The sequence below is a fragment of the Takifugu flavidus genome, chromosome 7 (genome assembly GCF_003711565.1).
Source record: "Takifugu flavidus isolate HTHZ2018 chromosome 7, ASM371156v2, whole genome shotgun sequence".
Lineage (NCBI taxonomy): Eukaryota > Metazoa > Chordata > Actinopteri > Tetraodontiformes > Tetraodontidae > Takifugu > Takifugu flavidus.
The window spans coordinates 14,965,505-14,983,672 of NC_079526.1; the positions used below are offsets into that span (position 1 = coordinate 14,965,505).

Here is an 18,168-nt window from a genome sequence, read left to right on the forward strand (position 1 = left end):
CAAAGTGCAGTGGAGAGTAGAGAAAATGATGTGCCTTGGTGCAAGTGAAATCATTTTTTTAAAAAAGAGCTATTAATCTTTACTGGGGAGCCATTAAAGTGTCTCTAAATGCTTGAATACCGTTAGTTTTTATTTTTGTAACGTTAACACACCACACAGCGTTGTAATACGTCATTATGTCACAACTCTGCTGCCGATGACGTCGCAATTACTATTGAACTAAGCAACTATGGCGACACCATGTGGTCGTATTATATATCACACTATTGTCCATTTCGAGTAAAAGTAATGGCTTCATATTTGTGGTCTTCAACTCCGAGTGTTTAGTGAAAGCAGCAATAACCTTTGCGTTGATATTTGCTTGTTATGAAGCTGTGACACTGTGTCAGTTGGACTCTCAGATCAGCTTCTTCTCCAACTCAGAGGATTCCAGTAGCAGCTGGGAATTTAGCATTGAGTTTTCCTTTAGCATTATTGCCTATTAGCATTATTTGGACAGTTGTGAGCCTGTGTGACCTTTGGCCCTTCCTGTAGCATCACCATTGGGCCCTTAATTTCTATTGAAAGTTGAAATACGAGGTTATAGTATCACAGGTACAAGTAACACGCTGTAATAATGTAATCATTTTTGTCAAATTTGGAGTTGGTTGATAAAGAAAGCATGTAACCATGTTCCATGAGGTGCTGGTAGGACCCAGTGTCATGTCTTCTGACTGCTAAAAGTAACTACATCCGGGGTTTTTTGAAGACGGGAAAAACATTATTTGCATAAGATTAATCACAATAGAAGAATGGAACAAATTATGTAAATGTTATCACAAAGCAATCAAGGTAATGTGTTTAATTCTATATGTTGTTCTCATCATACGAGGTTATTCTGACTCAAGCCAATCAAAGTCACCCAAGGCAAAGTTAATAGTGTTTGCGAGGGCTGGGACAGAAGCTGGCTGCAGGGGCGGACCTGACAAGAGGCATCCAGTTCACCACAGTCCCAAGGGAGCTAAGGCACCGGAGACGCCGGTGGGGGTGGGCGTGGGCGTGGCCGAATGTAGGTGCTGATGCCCGACGTGCTCGTGTCCTGCCTCTGCATGGGCCTGCTCCTCTGCAGCAGCAGCCTGAGGAGAGAAGAGGATGGAGACGAGCTGTATCCTAAACGCTACACACGCTGCCTCCTCGTGTCATGGAGGAGGTTATACAGCACAAGATGGGGCCGGGTACATCACTGTGGTCGACGCAGATACCTGAGGCTCAAAGATCTCACATTTCACCTCCACAGAACTGTTGCCCTTCTGTCCCACGGGGAATCTGATTTTCCTGTGGGAGCCGACACAGAAGCCTCGGTGCTGAGGAGAGATCAGTCACAGCTTACAACTCTGGGTGGCAACCCTCTCCTACAACCCTTTGAAGTGAATCAACGTCCAAACTGTTGCAGCTCGGGGATTGTATGTGTTGAACTCACAGCGAACTGACAGTCCATCGGTGGGCAGTCCTTCACTGCATCGGGCTGTGTGTTATTTGAACACACTGTCTCCACAATAATGAAGTCCACGATGTAGATTGGACCATAAAACCGCTGTCAAACACACAATGATGTGCAGCCATAAACATGACGAAAGAGGAATTTTCATAATGAAACTTGAGTCAAATGTCTGTCAAAATGGGACTGGAGCCTTATTATCCAACCTCTCCTCTGGCTTTTGTGATCTTCTCCAGGCGGAAGTGGTTACCCAGGCGACTCTCTTTGTTGAACTTCTCCAGGGAAAGATTGGCCGCCTCCCTGACGTGAGGGTCGTTCACGTCAACAGGTTTGGGACAGTGTGAACACTCGCGCAATATGTCCCTATCAGAAACTGCAGATGGAGACCAGCAGGGTCAAAGGTTAACGGCGTGCCAGTGAGGTTTCCTCGTGGTTTGGTAGCTGCAGTAATGTTTTGATCGACCTTTTCGTAGAGCACAGGTGTAACTCTGGAGTTTGACTTCAGAATCTACGTGGACGGACACGTGACACTTCCCGTACACCTGATGGTCATCACATGAGGGTGTTATTTATTTCTGCGTGTTGGTGGTTGAATAAAGTGAAATGTTACGATGTCCCTTGAAGAATAAGAATCCGTTTGTTCTTGCTCAGACTACCGTCCACGTCCAGGGAGGGAGAAGATGTGCGGCCATGTGCCACTTACTGGAACACCACTTATTTCCCTGATTTCACATTGTTTCCATGGTTTCCTGCTGATGACGTGACATTTGGTCTCCAGGACATCAATGGACAGTTTGTAGAGTAATGCACCTTTCTGCTGAACACACACACACACACACACGCATACACACACACACACACACACACACACACACACACACACACACACTCACACACACGCACTCACACTCACACACACACTCACACAACTCACACACACACACACACACCACACACACACACACACACACACACACACACACACACACTCACACACACACACACACTCACACACACACACTCATACTCATACTCACACACACTCACACACACACACACATACACACACACACACACACACACACACACACAGACAAAATTACAGCCATTAGTGTGTACAGCTAACAACAAACCATCTTTGCTATTTGTACTGTCCTTCTGTCCGCTATCCTCCTGTTCTCTGTCTTCTGTCCTCCTGTCGTCTGTCCTCTATCCTGCTGTCCTCTGTCCTCCTGTCCTCTTCCTCCTGTCATCCTGTCCTCCTGTCATCCTGTCCTCTATCCTCCTGTCCTCCATCCTCCTTTCCTCTATCCTCCTGTCCTCCTGTCCTTCTGTCCTTTTTGTCCTCTATCCTCCTGTCCTCTGCCTCTTGTTGTCCTGTCCTCCTGTCGTCCTGTCCTCTATCCTCCTGTCCTCTATCCTCCTGTCCTCTGTCCTCCTGTCCTCTGCCCTCTGTCCTCCAGAACATTATTCATCTGTGTGGGTTTGTCCTCACCTTGTCAGGAGTATGTGAGACGTCGTACAGCCTATTGAGGCTCAGGATGTATCCGTGGGTCCGGTCCTGGTTGACCTGCTCCAGAGCCTCCTCCGCTACCCTCAGTGCTTCAGGGCTTTTGCAGCCTGCAGCTTCTGGCCTGGCTCTTCCCTCCTGCTGCAGCAAGGCCAGAGACAGAAGCACCAGGTAGATCCTCATCCTCAAACCTAAGTATTTCTAGTTTATTAAGATGGACTTTAAGATGGACTTTATTAAGCTGAACACCTGGCCCTGGTCTGTTGCTCTTCCTTTCAGAAGGGAAGCACTGCTTATTTGATATGATTAGAGAGACCCGTAGTGGTCTTTACCCTCTTTCTCAATAGATGAGCAAACAGCTGCTTTCTGCTGTCCTGCGGGGGCAACAGCTGGATCAGACGCCCTGAAGGGCCACAGTTGAGTGGGTGAGAGGTTGGGGGAGGGATCAAAGTGATGTAGACATTGCTTCTTTATTTGGAGGTGGAAATAGACTGGCTGTCTGGGCCCAAAAAGACTGGAGACATGTATACGTGCAGCTGAGACCTTTTTATTCAGGGCTTTTTAGTGAACTTCATGAAAAATTACTGACACTCTTATTGAGTTTTTAAAATAACCAAAGTATTATTTAATATTTCTTTATATCTATTATTGTTTTATTGTTTATTATTGAGTGTTAGTAATATTTTTTAAGAAATACTTTCAACATTCTTTTCAGCAAAATACATTTTTAAAATGAGACTTTACCTAATAAATAATCATCACAACAGAAATAAAAATATGGGATATTTTTGCATGGAAAAGAATCTCTTTGGTGCAGGAGACACATGACTAACCAGGAAATGAGGCATTTTGAGCTTATAATCTTCTGATATTATACACATAATTAACTCAGTATTATCCCCACGTATGATGTATTCTTCTGTTTTATTTGATTATTTTTTTGATTATTTTTTTTTTTATCGTAACACATGGTTGAAGTTTACACTGTTCACAGGTGTTCAGAAGAGGTTTCATCTGCTTCATCTGTTGTTTGACCCCCAAATGGCCCCCTGACGCTCTCAAGACGTGTGTCATGTGTACACTTCAGTCTCTGTTATATGAAAAAAAGAGTTCCAAGGGACCTTTGACCTTGAATATTGGGTCTACAGTGAACATTTGGTCCGCCAGGCTCGGTCCTAGAACTAGAGCAGGACACTGGGCTGAAAGGGAGGTTGGGAAAGCCTCGATGGTGGGTTCCACCGCTTCAGGGATCTGAGGGTCAGGCTTGAGGGGCAGGACGACTCCCACCTCGGGGCCAGCAGGGATAAAGAGAGATGCTTTGCAGAAGCCCTTATGCTGAAGGGAGAAAAGCAAAGACACAGGTCAGTGTTGAGAGCTCAGACTGTTCACACCTCTCAATCTTTGTGCCTTTTTTCATGTGTAAACTAATTGAGGGTTAAAAAAAATCAGTGCTGTTCAAATCTGGCCTGTTTATCACCACTCACAGCAAACTCGCAGTCCATGAGGGGGCACTTCTCAGCCGTCACTGCCTCTGTGGTCTTAGGGCAGATGGTTTCCTGGATGGTGTATTCTACATTGTAAAGTGTGATGAGGCCCATCTAGATAGACACACAGGAAGCACATGAAGGACATTAGCTTCAACCCATGACCTTTGGTCCACAGGTGAAGAAACACCTGGAAGCACCGAACCTTCATCACATGGTTGAACAACAGGGTCTGATGAGAAACTTGGAGGTTTAATGAGTCGGCAGATGCCGACAGTATCTAGTAAATCCTGAAAACTTACGGAGACCAGAGCACGGTTGAATTTGAGCAGAGCAAAATGCTTGCTCATTCCAGCCTCCTTGTTGAACTTCTCCAGCGAGAGAGTCATAGTCTTCTTAACCTGATCGTCGTCTGCGCTGAAGAGCGTGGGGCAGTCGGGGCAGATCTCGTACACTTTCTCTTGAGGAACTGTTGAGACAGGGCCCATGTTTAGGGTGGATTGGCTGTTTGAAACCTCCCAGTAACTGCAATTACGATGTAAGTCAATATTAGAGCGTTCTTATCATAAGAATTCTTTCTTTTTTACCTGGCCGGACCACACAGTTGTATTTGTAGAGGCGCACCACCCTATGAGGTTTATTAATGAAGATGGCGGCTTTGCACTGTCCGTAAACCTTAAATCTAAAATTCAACAGAATTCAGTCCAGGGCTTCATTGCTGTGAGCATCAGGGAGGAGATTTGTGGTAAATTGTGGGTGTGCAGGAGGGTGTTTCTCACCGGGGTGTGAGCAAGGGGCCGGATCTCACAGCTCTTCCAGTCCTTTTTGCTCAGAACGCTGCAGTTGGTCTCCACCACATCCAGAGTCAGATAGAACACCACGCCGTTCTCACCCTGCGAGCACGTTCAGTTTTACAGAAACTGTCCTTAAATACTCAGTTCTCCTTGAATATTTTCATCCTTTTATTTTACCCTTTTTAAAACCCAAATTCTGAAATGGAAAACCAGCAAAATGAATCCTTGTGCAGCGACTGGAAGGTTCTTGCACGGAATCAAGACAATAATTCGTGGTGGAGCTCAGCAACGGGACTCACGTGTTTGGTCATGTGCACGTTGGACAGGCGTTGCAGGCCGAAGACGTAGCCCTCCGTCCGGTCCTGATTTATCTTAGAGAGTGCCAGTCCTGCAGCCCCCTTTGCCTGCGGATCCTCACAAGAGCCTGCCTCCAGGCCGGTGGGCTCCACTGGTGCACTGCGGATGTGCGTGCACCCCAGTGCTAGCAGCAGCGACAACAGCACGCGGTGCTTCATGACGAAAAACCTGGGAAGACTTTGTCAACACGCCGGCAGAGACACACGCACGCTGACAGACGGGCTGGTGCAGATGCACACGGAGGTTTGGGAAGATGTTTAAATCCTCCAACTGTTTACTGAACACACCCACTCAACCTCTGTCACACACAATACGCACATCAGCCCGGGCAAACATAACCATTGTCCCCGGAGGCCCCACTGAGAGCACAAACATCATTTACATGCACAGTGACCCGCTACTTTAGAGACTTGCACAACGGCTCAAGATAGCAAAAAAGACTTAATCGAACAGTTGGGCCACTAAGTTGAGCCTCTTTGGCAGTATAGGCATTAACTTAAGGAAATCATACTGCTTATGTTGTATATTTTTTCTTAGATTTTACAATGGAAACTTTTTCCATATGATGCTGATCTGGTCTTGGAATGGAAAGTGTTTAGAACTATTTAAAGTCAACAAGCCATTGATTAAATTTTAAAAATCAAAATCTGCTCTAATTCTAAATTACATTTTTATGAAAAATTAAAAATCCAATCTTTCAGCCTATTGCAAAGGTTTCCCTGTGCTAACCGCTTTATGATTAATGAAGCTTAGTAATTAAATCAAATGGCTGCGGGTCAGTTAGGCATCAGTGTTCTTTTCAGCTTTGTGAAAAATTGCTTCTAAATTTATGTCAGCAGCAGATAAACAGAGACTGGAGCTGAAGATGGTGCCGTCAACGTGAAGGGGATGACCTTTGTTCTGGCACAAAACCCAAAAATCTATTAAATCAACATGTCAGAAAAGAAATCCATACTGACTCTTGCAACATGTGATTATTTAAATAAAAACAGATTACTTGGCTTTTTTTTACTTTTGGCTTTATTGTGAATTTAAAGATTGTAATCTGATCCGACCAAGTGTCATGAACCAGCTCAGGGCTCAGACAAATTAGAGAGAACACACAGGATGGATTTTAGAACAAAGGGAATTTATTGATGGATAATACAAAACAACAAACCAAAGCAGAACACCCAAGCAGACCTGGAGGGAGCCAAGCAAGAGAGTGACCGCCCAGACTGTGGAGCATTTATAGCCCTCACAGCTGATCAGTCCAGGTGAGCTGGATCGCCACTTAGCAGCACTTGGCCCACCCACTGCCTGCAGAAGGGAGGAGACAACAGAGAGGCAGCCAGGGTCGTCACACCCCCACCCATAAGAACGGAGACCACCAAGGTCATCTGAAAAAACGTACCCAAAACTGACCCCGGAACCTAAGCAAAAAAACTACTGTATTAATATTTAGATTCAGGTGGCTACAGTTACCTTGTGGCCAAATTCCTTAAGTTGGTAGGGTATGCTGTCACCACCTGAAAAGACAGAGTACTTAACCCTGCAGAAGAAATTCCCTTAGGCTTCGGCGACCTTGTACCTAAGAAAACAGACAGGGCAGACTAACAAACAGTAAAATCTCTACCACTCAAAAAGCACGAGACAGGGCATCCGCCATAACATTCTCCGTGCCCTTGATGTGACAAATATCGAGCTGATAGGGCTGCAAATATAAGGCCCACCTCATCAGACGCTGGTTTGGATTTTGTAGGGTCTGTAAAAATGTTAACGGGTTATGATCAGTGTACACTTTCACGGGAGCACCCGTGTTTATGTACACCTCAAAATGCCTCGGAGCCCAAATCAAGGCAAGTGCCTCTTTCTCAATCACCGAATAGTTCAATTGGTGGGAATTGAACTTTCGGGAAAAAAAACTGACCGGCTTGTTGACACCAGATTTTTCCTCCTGTAAGAGGACCGCACCTGCTCCTACATTACTGGCATCAACCTGCAGTATGAAAGGCTTATCAAACTGTGGGGCAGCCAGCACTGGACAAGCACACAGGAGGGACTTGACAGTATCAAAAGCCAACTGACACTCCGAAGACCAAACAAACTTGGCTTTGGCTTTCAGTAGTTCTGTCAGAGGGGCTACGATGGTAGAGAAGTTACGGCAGAAACTTGAAGAAGGGAAAAGCATTTATTTGCATAAAATTAATCACAATAGAAGAATGGAACAAATTATGTAAATGTTATCATAAAGCAATCAAGGTAATGTGTTTAATTCTGTATGTTGTTCTCATCATACGTGTCTTTCAATAACGAGGTTATTCTGGCTCCAGTCAATCATAGTCAGTCAGCTCTCTTGTGATTATACCGATATTGTGCCTGCGACGGCTGGGACAGAATCTGGCTGCAGGGTCGGACCTGACAGGAGCCGGCTGGTTCACCACAGTCCCAAGGGAGCTCCGAGCACCGGAGACGGCGGTGGCCGTGGGCGTGGCCGAATGTAGGTGCTCGTGGGGGTGCAGGTGCGTGTGGTTGTTGTGCTGATGCCCGACGTGCTCGTGTCCTGCTTCTGCATGGGCCTGCTCCTCTGCAGCAGCAGCCTGAGGAGGGAAGAGGATGGAGACGAGCTGTATCCTAAACGCTACACACGCTGCCTCCTCGTGTCATGGAGGAGGTTATACAGCACAAGATGGGGCCGGGTACATCACTGTGGTCGACGCAGATACCTGAGGCTCATAGATCTCACATTTCACCTCCACAGAACTGTTGTCCATCTGTCCCCCGGGAAATCTCATCTCCATGTGGGAGCCGACACAGAAGCCTCGGTGCTGAGGAGAGATCAGTCACAGCTTACAACTCTGGGTGGCAACCCTCTCCTACAACCCTTTGAAGTGAATCAACGTCCAAACTGCTGCAGCTCGGGGATCGTGTGTGTTGAACTCACAGCGAACTGACAGTCCATCGGTGGGCAGTCCTTCACTGCATCGGGCTGTGAGTTCTTTGAACACACTGTCTCCACAATAATGAACTCCACAAAGTAGATTGAACCAAAAACCCACTGTCAAACACACAATGATGCGCAGCCATAAACATGACGAAAGAGGAATTTTCATAATGAAACTTGAGTCAAATGTCTGTCAAAATGGGACTGGAGCCTTATTATCCAACCTGTGAACTGGCTCTTGTGATGTTCTCCAGGCGGAAGTGGTTACCCAGGCGACTCTCTTTGTTGAACTTCTGCAGGGAAAGATTGGCCGCCTCCCTGACGTGAGGGTCGTTCACATCATCAGCTGTGGGACAGTCTGGACACTCGCGCAATATGTCCCTATCAGAAACTGCAGATGGAGACCAGCAGGGTCAAAGGTTAACGACGTGCCAGTGAGGTTTCCTCGTGGTTTGGTAGCTGCAGTAATGTTTTGATCGACCTTTTCGTAGAGCACAGGTGTAACTCTGGAGTTTGACTTCAGAATCTACGTGGACGGACACCTGACACTCCCCGTACACCTGATGGTCATCACATGAGGGTGTTATTTATTTCTGCGTGTTGGTGGTTGAATAAAGTGAAATGTTACGATGTCACTTGAAGAATAAGAATCTCTTTGTTCTTGCTCAGACTACCGTCCACGTCCAGGGAGGGAGAAGATGTGCGGCCATGTGCCACTTACTGGAACATCACCCATTCCCCTGACTTCACATTGTTTCCATGGTTTCCTGCTGATGACGTGACATTTGGTCTCCATGACATCAATGGACAGTTTGTAGAGTAATGCACCTTTCTGCTGAACACACACACACACACCACACACACACACACACCACACACACACACACACGCACACACACTCTCACACACACACACACACACACACACACCACACACACACACACACTCACACACTCACACACACACACACACACACACAGACAAAATTACAGCCATTAGTGTGTACAGCTAACAACAAACCATCTTTGCTATTTGTACTGTCCTTCTGTCCGCTATCCTCCTGTTCTCTGTCTTCTGTCCTCCTGTCCTCTGTCCTCCTGTCCTCCATCCTCCTTTCCTCCTGTCCTCTGTCCTCCTGTCCTCTTTGTCCTCTGTCCTCCTGTCCTCTATCCTCCTGTCGTCCTGTCCTCTATCCTCCTGTCCTCTATCCTCCTGTCCTCCTGTCCTCTATCCTCCTGTCCTCTGCCTCTGTTGTTGTCCTGTCCTCCTGTCCTCTATCCTCCTGTCCTCCTGTCCTCTATCCTCCTGTCCTCTATCCTCCTGTCCTCCTGTCCTCTATCCTCCTGTCCTCTGCCTCCTGTTGTCCTGTCCTCCTGTCGTCCTGTCCTCTATCCTCCTGTCCTCCTGTCCTCCTATCATCTGTGCTCCTGTCCTCTATCCTCCTGTCCTCTGTCCTCCTGTCATCCTGTCCTCTATCCTCCTGTCCTCTGCCTCTTGTTGTCCTGTCCTCCTGTCGTCCTGTCCTCTATCCTCCTGTCCTCTATCCTCCTGTCCTCTGTCCTCCTGTCCTCTGCCCTCTGTCCTCCAGAACATTATTCATCTGTGTGGGTTTGTCCTCACCTTGTCAGGAGTATGTGAGACGTCGTACAGCCTATTGAGGCTCAGGATGTACCCGTGGGTCCGGTCCTGGTTGACCTGCTCCAGAGCCTCCTCCGCTACCCTCAGTGCTTCAGGGCTGTTGCAGCCTGCAGCTTCTGGCCTGGCTCTTCCCTCCTGCTGCAGCAAGGCCAGAGACAGAAGCACCAGGTAGATCCTCATCCTCAAACCTAAGTATTTCTAGTTTATTAAGATGAACACCTGGCCCTGGTCTGTTGCTCTTCCTTTCAGAAGGGAAGCACTGCTTATTTTATATGATTAGAGAGACCCGTAGTGGACTTTACCCTCTTTCTCAATAGATGAGCAAACAGCTGCTATCTGCTGCCCTGCGGGGGCAACAGCTGGATCAGACGCCCTGAAGGGCCACAGTTGAGTGGGTGAGAGGTTGGGGGAGGGATCAAAGTGAGCGCACTACACATGTAGACATTGCTTCTTTATTTGGAGGTGGAAATAGACTGGCTGTCTGGGCCCAAAAAGACTGGAGACATGTATACGTGCAGCTGAGACCTTTTTATTCAGGGCTTTTTAGTGAACTTCTTGAAAAATTACTGACACTCTTATTGAGTTTTTAAAATAACCAAAGTATTATTTAATATTTCTTTATATCTATTATTGTTTTATTGTTTATTATTGAGTGTTAGTAATATTTTTTAAGAAATACTTTCAACATTCTTTTCAGCAAAAGACATTTTTTAAATGAGACTTTACCTAATAAATAATCATCACAACAGAAATAAAAATATGGGATATTTTTGCATGGAAAAGAATCTCTTTGGTGCAGGAGACACATGACTAACCAGGAAATGAGGCATTTTGAGCTTATAATCTTCTGATATTATACACATAATTAACTCAGTATTATCGCCACGTATGATGTATTCTTCTGTTTTATTTGATTATTTTTTTGATTATTATTTTTTTTACTTTTGGCTTTGTTGTGAATTTAAAGATTGTAATCTGATCCGACCAAGGAACAGAATGAGTGGAGTTTTTCTTGTACCCTTTATTGTGTTCAGGCACAGTTGTGCTCACACCAGTTCAGTTTCTCTATCGTAACACATGGTTGAAGTTTACACTGTTCACAGGTGTTCAGAAGAGGTTTCATCTGCTTCATCTGTCGTTTGACCCCCAAATGGCCCCCTGACGCTCTCAAGACGTGTGTCATGTGTACACTTCAGTCTCTGTTATATGAAAAAAAGAGTTCCAAGGGACCTTTGACCTATGCAGCGGCCTTGAATATTGGGTCTACAGTGAACATTTGGTCCGCCAGGCTCGGTCCTAGAACTAGAGCAGGACACTGGGCTGAAAGGGAGGTTGGGAAAGCCTCGATGGTGGGTTCCACCGCTTCAGGGATCTGAGGGTCAGGCTTGAGGGGCAGGACGACTCCCACCTCGGGGCCAGCAGGGATATCTGGGAAGGAAGGCAGGATCATGGGCAGGTCTGCAGACATGGCGGGCAGAACCCTCACCATGCCCTCGGGATGGTCATGGACTTCTTTCTCATGATCGTGATCATGGTGATGGTGGTGATGCTCATGTCCATGTAGGTGAAGGTGCTTGTGGGCGTGGTCCAGAGCAAGCTCGTGGTCGTGCTCATGGGTGTGCACTCCATCAGCATGCTTGTAGTCGTGGTGGTGGTTAGGCGAGTCATGACTGTGGTCATGTGCCTTGGCGTGGTGAGTGTGCACGTGATCGTGGTCGTGGCCGTGGTCGTGGGAGTGGTCATGGGCATGCTTGTGTCCACTGCCTGCAGCATGGTCATGGGTGTGGTGGTGCTCACTGTTCCCTGGGACATCGGCGTGGTGAGCGTGGCCCTTGGTGTGATCGTGCACGTGGTCGTGTGTGTGCGCGTCATCTGCAGCGTGTGGCTGGTCATGTTTGGGGTCGTGTGCATGTGTGTCTGTGTGGCTGTGGTCAGCCTCTCCACCAAGAAGGTGCAGCTTCTTCTGCCTCTCAGCTGCCTACAAGACACAAAAAGCAACGATAAATGAAAAAACTGAGAATGGTTGGTTCATCCATCCATCCACCCATCCATCCATCCACCCATCCATCCATCCACCCATCCATCCACCCACCCATCCACCCATCCACCCATCCACCCACCCATCCATCCATCCATCCATCCATCCATCCATCCATCCATCCATCCATCCATCCATCCACCCATCCATCCATCCATGAATCTTACCTCAGGCTCGTAGATCTCACAGTTGACCTCGGTTTCAGGCTCATCAGTGGGATTCATGGGGATAAAGAGGGATGCTTTGCAGAAGCCCTTATGCTGAAGGGAGAAAAGCAAAGACACAGGTCAGTGTTGAGAGCTCAGACTGTTCACACCTCTCAATCCTTGTGCCTTTTTTCATGTGTAAACTAATTGAGGGTTAAAAAAAATCAGTGCTGTTCAAATCTGGCCTGTTTATCACCACTCACAGCAAACTCGCAGTCCATGAGGGGGCACTTCTCAGCCGTCACTGCCTCTGTGGTCTTAGGGCAGATGGTTTCCTGGATGGTGTATTCTACATTGTAAAGTGTGATGAGGCCCATCTAGATAGACACACAGGAAGCACATGAAGGACATTAGCTTCAACCCATGACCTTTGGTCCACAGGTGAAGAAACACCTGGAAGCACCGAACCTTCATCACATGGTTGAACAACAGGGTCTGATGAGAAACTTGGAGGTTTAATGAGTCGGCCGATGCCGACAGTATCTAGTAAATCCTGAAAACTTACGGAGACCAGAGCACGGTTGAATTTGAGCAGAGCAAAATGCTTGCTCATTCCAGCCTCCTTGTTGAACTTCTCCAGCGAGAGAGTCATAGTCTTCTTAACCTGATCGTCGTCTGCGCTGAAGAGCGTGGGGCAGTCGGGGCAGATCTCGTACACTTTCTCTCGAGGAACTGTTGAGACAGGGCCCATGTTTAGGGTGGATTGGCTGTTTGAAACCTCCCAGTAACTGCAATTACGATGTAAGTCAATATTAGAGCGTTCTTATCATAAGAATTCTTTCTTTTTTACCTGGCCGGACCACACAGTTGTATTTGTAGAGGCGCACCACCCTATGAGGTCTATTAATGAAGATGGCGGCTTTGCACTGTCCGTAAACCTGCAGAAGAAGGTGAATTCAATTCAAATTCAAAATCTAAAATTCAACAGAATTCAGTACAGGGCTTCATTATTTTGAGCATCAGGGAGGAGATTTGTGGTAAATTGTGGGTGTGCAGGAGGGTGTTTCTCACCGGGGTGTCAGAAAAGGGCCGGATCTCACAGCTCTTCCAGTCCTTTTTGCTCAGAACGCTGCAGTTGGTCTCCACCACATCCAGAGTCAGATAGAACACCACGCCGTTCTCACCCTGCGAGCACGTTCAGTTTTACAGAAACTGTCCTTAAATACTCAGTTCTCCTTGAATATTTTCATCCTTTTATTTTGACCCTTTTTAAAACCCAAATTCTGAAATGGAAAACCAGCAAAATGAATCCTTGTGCAGCGACTGGAAGGTTCTTGCACGGAATCAAGACAGTAATTCGTGGTGGAGCTCAGCAACGGGACTCACGTGTTTGGTCATGTGCACGTTGGACAGGCGTTGCAGGCCGAAGACGTAGCCCTCCGTCCGGTCCTGATTTATCTTAGAGAGTGCCAGTCCTGCAGCCCCCTTTGCCTGCGGATCCTCACAAGAGCCTGCCTCCAGGCTGGTGGGCTCCACTGGTGCACTGCGGATGTGCGTGCACCCCAGTGCTAGCAGCAGCGACAACAGCACGCGGTGCTTCATGACGAAAAACCTGGGAAGACTTTGTCAACACGCCGGCAGAGACACACGCACGCTGACAGACGGGCTGGTGCAGATGCACACGGAGGTTTGGGAAGATGTTTAAATCCTCCAACTGTTTACTGAACACACCCACTCAACCTATGTCACACACAATACGCACATCAGCCCGGGCAAACATAACCATTGTCCCCGGAGGCCCCACTGAGAGCACAAACATCATTTACATGCACAGTGACCCGCTACTTTAGAGACTTGCACAACGGCTCAAGATAGCAAAAAAGACTTAATCGAACAGTTGGGCCACTAAGTTGAGCCTCTTTGGCAGTATAGGCATTAACTTAAGGAAATCATACTGCTTATATTGTATATTTTTTCTTAGATTTTACAATGGAAACTTTTTCCATATGATGCTGATCTGGTCTTGGAAAGGAAAGTGTTTAGAACTATTTAAAGTCAACAAGCCATTGATTAAATTTAAAAAATCAAAATCTGCTCTAATTCTAAATTACATTTTTATGAAAAAATTAAAAATCCAATCTTTCAGCCTATTGCAAAGGTTTCCCTGTGCTAACCGCTTTATGATTAATGAAGCTTAGTAATTAAATCAAATGGCTGCGGGTCAGTTAGGCATCAGTGTTCTTTTCAGCTTTGTGAAAAATTGCTTCTAAATTTATGTCAGCAGCAGATACACAGAGACTGGAGCTGAAGATGGTGCCGTCAACGTGAAGGGGATGACCTTTGTTCTGGCACAAAACCCAAAAATCTATTAAATCAACATGTCAGAAAAGAAATCCATACTGACTCTTGCAACATGTGACGTGTGAGGCCCGCTTACGCAACACGGCATCGCTGAACTCCCCAATCTGCCAGCATTGATTCACCGACCAGGGGTGATTCTGTGTATCAATGCATGCGTCTAACACAGGGGTCGGCAACCCAAAATGTTAAAAGAGCCATATTGGACCAAAAAACCAAAAAACAAATCTGCCTGGTGCCACAAAAAATAAAAAGCCCTATATAAGCCTTATTATGAAGGCAACACATGCTGTAAGTGTCTATATTAGCCATATTAGCCTTCTTCCAAAATGATAAGTAGGCTACAAATACATAATGAGCATTAATGATTAAATGTTTATGTTCCCTGCAGCGTATCCTGGAGAGAATGATGCACCACGTGGCCACTCTGCTGTACGATGGTGCTTTAAGTTTAACTTCTCTTATAATGAAATGTTGAAATTAAATATTTATTATCCACATGTTAACAGCAATGGAAATCTTTAAGGATGTTTGTTATGTTTTTCCTCCTACAGAAATTATATTAAAACCAAAAATATGTTCACACCATCTTTTTTCATTTTCATATTTTTAAAAAAGCTCCAGGGGGCCACTAGGGCGGCGCTAAAGAGCCGCCTGCGGCTCGAGAGCCGCGGGTTGCCGACCCCTGCTCTAACAGAAGATCAGTATGTGTGTGGAACTGATGGCTGACCCGAGTGAAGCAGCTTTGAAGTTAGACGACACCCTCCAAATCAAAGCAGCTCTTGTGTCATTCCTGAAAACTTTGATTGGTGTGAAAATCATCTGAATTTTGAGTCACCATGACAAAATTTTCATGTTTGCTGAGGATGCTGCTGCATGACGAGGAGCAGAAACGTGAACCTCGAAGGTCTCATTTCATTTACTGTTCTCAGAAAAAGGCTTTTTATGTGATGACTGTTTTTCCAGGAACAAAGTAAGGTCATGTTATATAACTGAACCTACATGTATCACACATGTGACATGTGTTTATTTTACCCACTCGCTTGACTTCAGCTCTGAAAGGAAACTTCTCCCTCTCACTGCTGGTTCCTAGAGAGAACGTTGGTTCTTTTACACCTATTTATTGATCTATTTCTTTATTTATTGCGTTTTTGCGCTGCGGTAGTAAAATGGAAATGAAATGTGCAAAAAATGCATTTAAATGGAGAAGTGGCCTATTTTTATTTTTCATCCCCAGACCCATTTTAAAGGTTCTGGCCTATAAGATTAGGCTAAATATAGGTCAAGTCCTCTCTAAACCAAGGCAGAGTATTGCAGAGTCTATAAACTAAATACATTTGAGATAACCACTGCTGCTGTTAAATGTTTTCCTATTTGACACAAGGTGGCGCTGCTGCATTCTGTAAGTCGGACCGTGGAACATTTTGGACCAATGTGGAACATTCTATGTCAATAAACATGTTTTTGTAAGCTAACGAGGATCCTGCAGCAGAAAGGAATTTACAATGATAGAAGAGTCGGAGTGATTCCCCCGTGATCCCCTGTGATCCTTCTGCATATAAAAATGCAGCATTCTGCGATCTCTGTATTTCCGATTGCAATGAGCCTCACGTGCACGGTGGGTTTATTTTAATAAGCTGAGGATTGTGTTGGCTGATGTTTCTCATCTCTGTGTGGATCCTCTGGGATCCTGGTGAAGAGGTCCAGAGCTCCCTCAAGGACACGCTGCACAGTTCACTGAATGAGGGTAAATGTCACCCTTCGCTGTCCATCCACACAGAGGAGCACATCTGTACATTTTAGGACCTGCAGCTCTCATTGGGAGCATTCACATACATGCAGTAACAATCCACGATGATGAAAACTCATCTCATTAACATGGAGCAGCTAAAATCCTTTTTTTTCTCATATAAGTAAAGGAAATAATGGTTTTATTAAAGAGTTAACAGTTATTAGTTGCTGGTTTCTGATAATTATCTACCGATTTCTAAGTGATTACCTTCCAGCCCTTCTCTGTAAAGTTTTGGTGGCGGTTTTCCTCGTTCATCCCTGACCTCTGACCCATGGAAACCTGGTGGAGCTTCAAGGTTCAAGCAGCCATTGAAACAGCCGTTTATGGAGCCACAACAATTAACTGCACCCTGGCTCCAACCAGAGGAAGTCAGATGACCCGAGTTATCCCTTCGTTTACATTTTCCCAGGAACCATCTCCATAGAAACTGGGGGGCTGTTTGAGTACAAAACACGAGTACTGTTTCATTTTAACACATCAAATGACCAAATATCCATATTACACATGAAAAATACCTTTAGAAAATGGCAACACCTAGTGTCACGGGTTTATCTGTCGGAAGGAAGCGGCACCCGGACCGATGAGGCGAGGACAGCGGAGTCATCACAGCTTTCACTGGTGTATGTTACTGTACATTTATTATTCTTTGTTTCCACATTCTCCATAGAACCTGTTTCACAAGCACTGATGTTTGGAGACAACCTCCTACTGTAGGTCTAAAATACACGTAGGAAACATGTGCCGGGCTCGAACACCATGTGTTTTATTGTAAACAAGATTAACACGGCCGCAGATGTTGAGTTCCTTTCAGGAACTCTGGTCATATTTACATTGCAGATGATATAGTGCAGCAGAAAGCAGAAGCACCCGCTCGGCTGATATCACCAACATGTTAGATGTGTAATAAAACCTGCTTTTACACTAATTTACTTTTGATGTCGTCTCCTGAGAGGTTCTGCTGCTTACACAGTGAGGAAGCTAAACACTGATTGTAACTAAACGACTTTAGGTGAAGATGGACTGACATGGGTGTAAAGAACACATTAAGATTCAACAGTAGGACCTGTTTTTCATGCCTGCCGAAAGGTCCACAAGAAGGTCAAGGTCCACCTAGCAGGTGTTTATCACCTGCACGACATCGATTTGAAGCATTGTAAATGGAGCCTGATACAAATGTGTTGGTGGCCTGACATTTATGGCAGGTTTTGGAGCTCTACCCCTGATCTGTTGTGACAGCAGTGATCAGTAACAACAACAGAGCTCCAGGGCAGCGAGCGGTTCGATGCAGAACAATAATTACAGGTGAGGCCAACAAACTCTGTCCTCATACGCTTCAGTCAGGATTTCAGTTAGTGGTTTTAAACCCGGGTTAAATCGGAAGGCATTTTTCAGGTTAAAAAGGTGGTTGATGATCTGCACACACTCCTTGCTTTTCCTCACGTGCTGGTTTTTGTTTCCTTGTTTCCCAAATTTCCAACTTCTCCTTGACTCCCACTCTTGATTTTGGCTGATTCCTTCCTTTTCCCAGACCCTTTTAAAACCCCACAGGACCTATTTTCTGTTGTGAGACTTATGTAGTTTCCCCCACCTAGCAAACATAACGCTATGTAGAAGGTTTCTATTTGTACGTTCCTCATGTAGAATCATTAAA

The 18,168-nt window shown here is 45.8% G+C and overlaps 4 protein-coding genes across 6 annotated transcripts; all 4 read right to left on the reverse strand.

The window, feature by feature from the left end:
• Window positions 1-109: 109 nt before the first annotated feature.
• On the reverse strand, window positions 110-3,368 carry LOC130528412 (fetuin-B-like). 2 transcript variants are annotated; one of them, XM_057037743.1, is made up of 7 exons: window positions 2,973-3,368; window positions 2,181-2,291; window positions 1,941-2,019; window positions 1,684-1,850; window positions 1,460-1,573; window positions 1,242-1,343; window positions 110-1,115 (listed from the first exon to the last, which is right to left on the reverse strand). In XM_057037743.1, exons 1-7 carry the CDS (start codon window positions 3,168-3,170, stop codon window positions 981-983), a joined length of 906 nt encoding a protein of 301 aa, XP_056893723.1. In that variant the 5' UTR covers window positions 3,171-3,368; the 3' UTR covers window positions 110-980. The 2 variants fall into 2 exon arrangements, with proteins under 2 accessions (XP_056893723.1, XP_056893722.1); XM_057037742.1 differs by having other exon boundaries at window positions 2,181-2,294; window positions 2,973-3,367.
• Window positions 3,369-3,892: 524 nt separating this feature from the next.
• LOC130528411 (fetuin-B-like) lies at window positions 3,893-5,863 on the reverse strand. The gene is made up of 6 exons (XM_057037741.1): window positions 5,565-5,863; window positions 5,251-5,364; window positions 5,059-5,146; window positions 4,774-4,940; window positions 4,472-4,585; window positions 3,893-4,322 (listed from the first exon to the last, which is right to left on the reverse strand). Exons 1-6 carry the CDS (start codon window positions 5,778-5,780, stop codon window positions 4,071-4,073), a joined length of 951 nt encoding a protein of 316 aa, XP_056893721.1. The 5' UTR covers window positions 5,781-5,863; the 3' UTR covers window positions 3,893-4,070.
• A 1,915-nt stretch (window positions 5,864-7,778) lies between these two features.
• On the reverse strand, window positions 7,779-10,536 carry LOC130528408 (fetuin-B-like). Of its 2 annotated transcripts, none has more exons than XM_057037736.1 (7): window positions 10,166-10,536; window positions 9,267-9,377; window positions 9,027-9,105; window positions 8,770-8,936; window positions 8,546-8,659; window positions 8,328-8,429; window positions 7,779-8,201 (listed from the first exon to the last, which is right to left on the reverse strand). In XM_057037736.1, exons 1-7 carry the CDS (start codon window positions 10,361-10,363, stop codon window positions 7,935-7,937), a joined length of 1,038 nt encoding a protein of 345 aa, XP_056893716.1. In that variant the 5' UTR covers window positions 10,364-10,536; the 3' UTR covers window positions 7,779-7,934. The 2 variants fall into 2 exon arrangements, with proteins under 2 accessions (XP_056893716.1, XP_056893715.1); XM_057037735.1 differs by having other exon boundaries at window positions 9,267-9,380; window positions 10,166-10,534.
• Window positions 10,537-11,184: 648 nt separating this feature from the next.
• fetub (fetuin B) lies at window positions 11,185-14,040 on the reverse strand. The gene is made up of 7 exons (XM_057037725.1): window positions 13,754-14,040; window positions 13,439-13,552; window positions 13,218-13,305; window positions 12,933-13,099; window positions 12,631-12,744; window positions 12,389-12,481; window positions 11,185-12,161 (listed from the first exon to the last, which is right to left on the reverse strand). Exons 1-7 carry the CDS (start codon window positions 13,967-13,969, stop codon window positions 11,421-11,423), a joined length of 1,533 nt encoding a protein of 510 aa, XP_056893705.1. The 5' UTR covers window positions 13,970-14,040; the 3' UTR covers window positions 11,185-11,420.
• Between the last annotated feature and the right edge of the window lie 4,128 nt (window positions 14,041-18,168).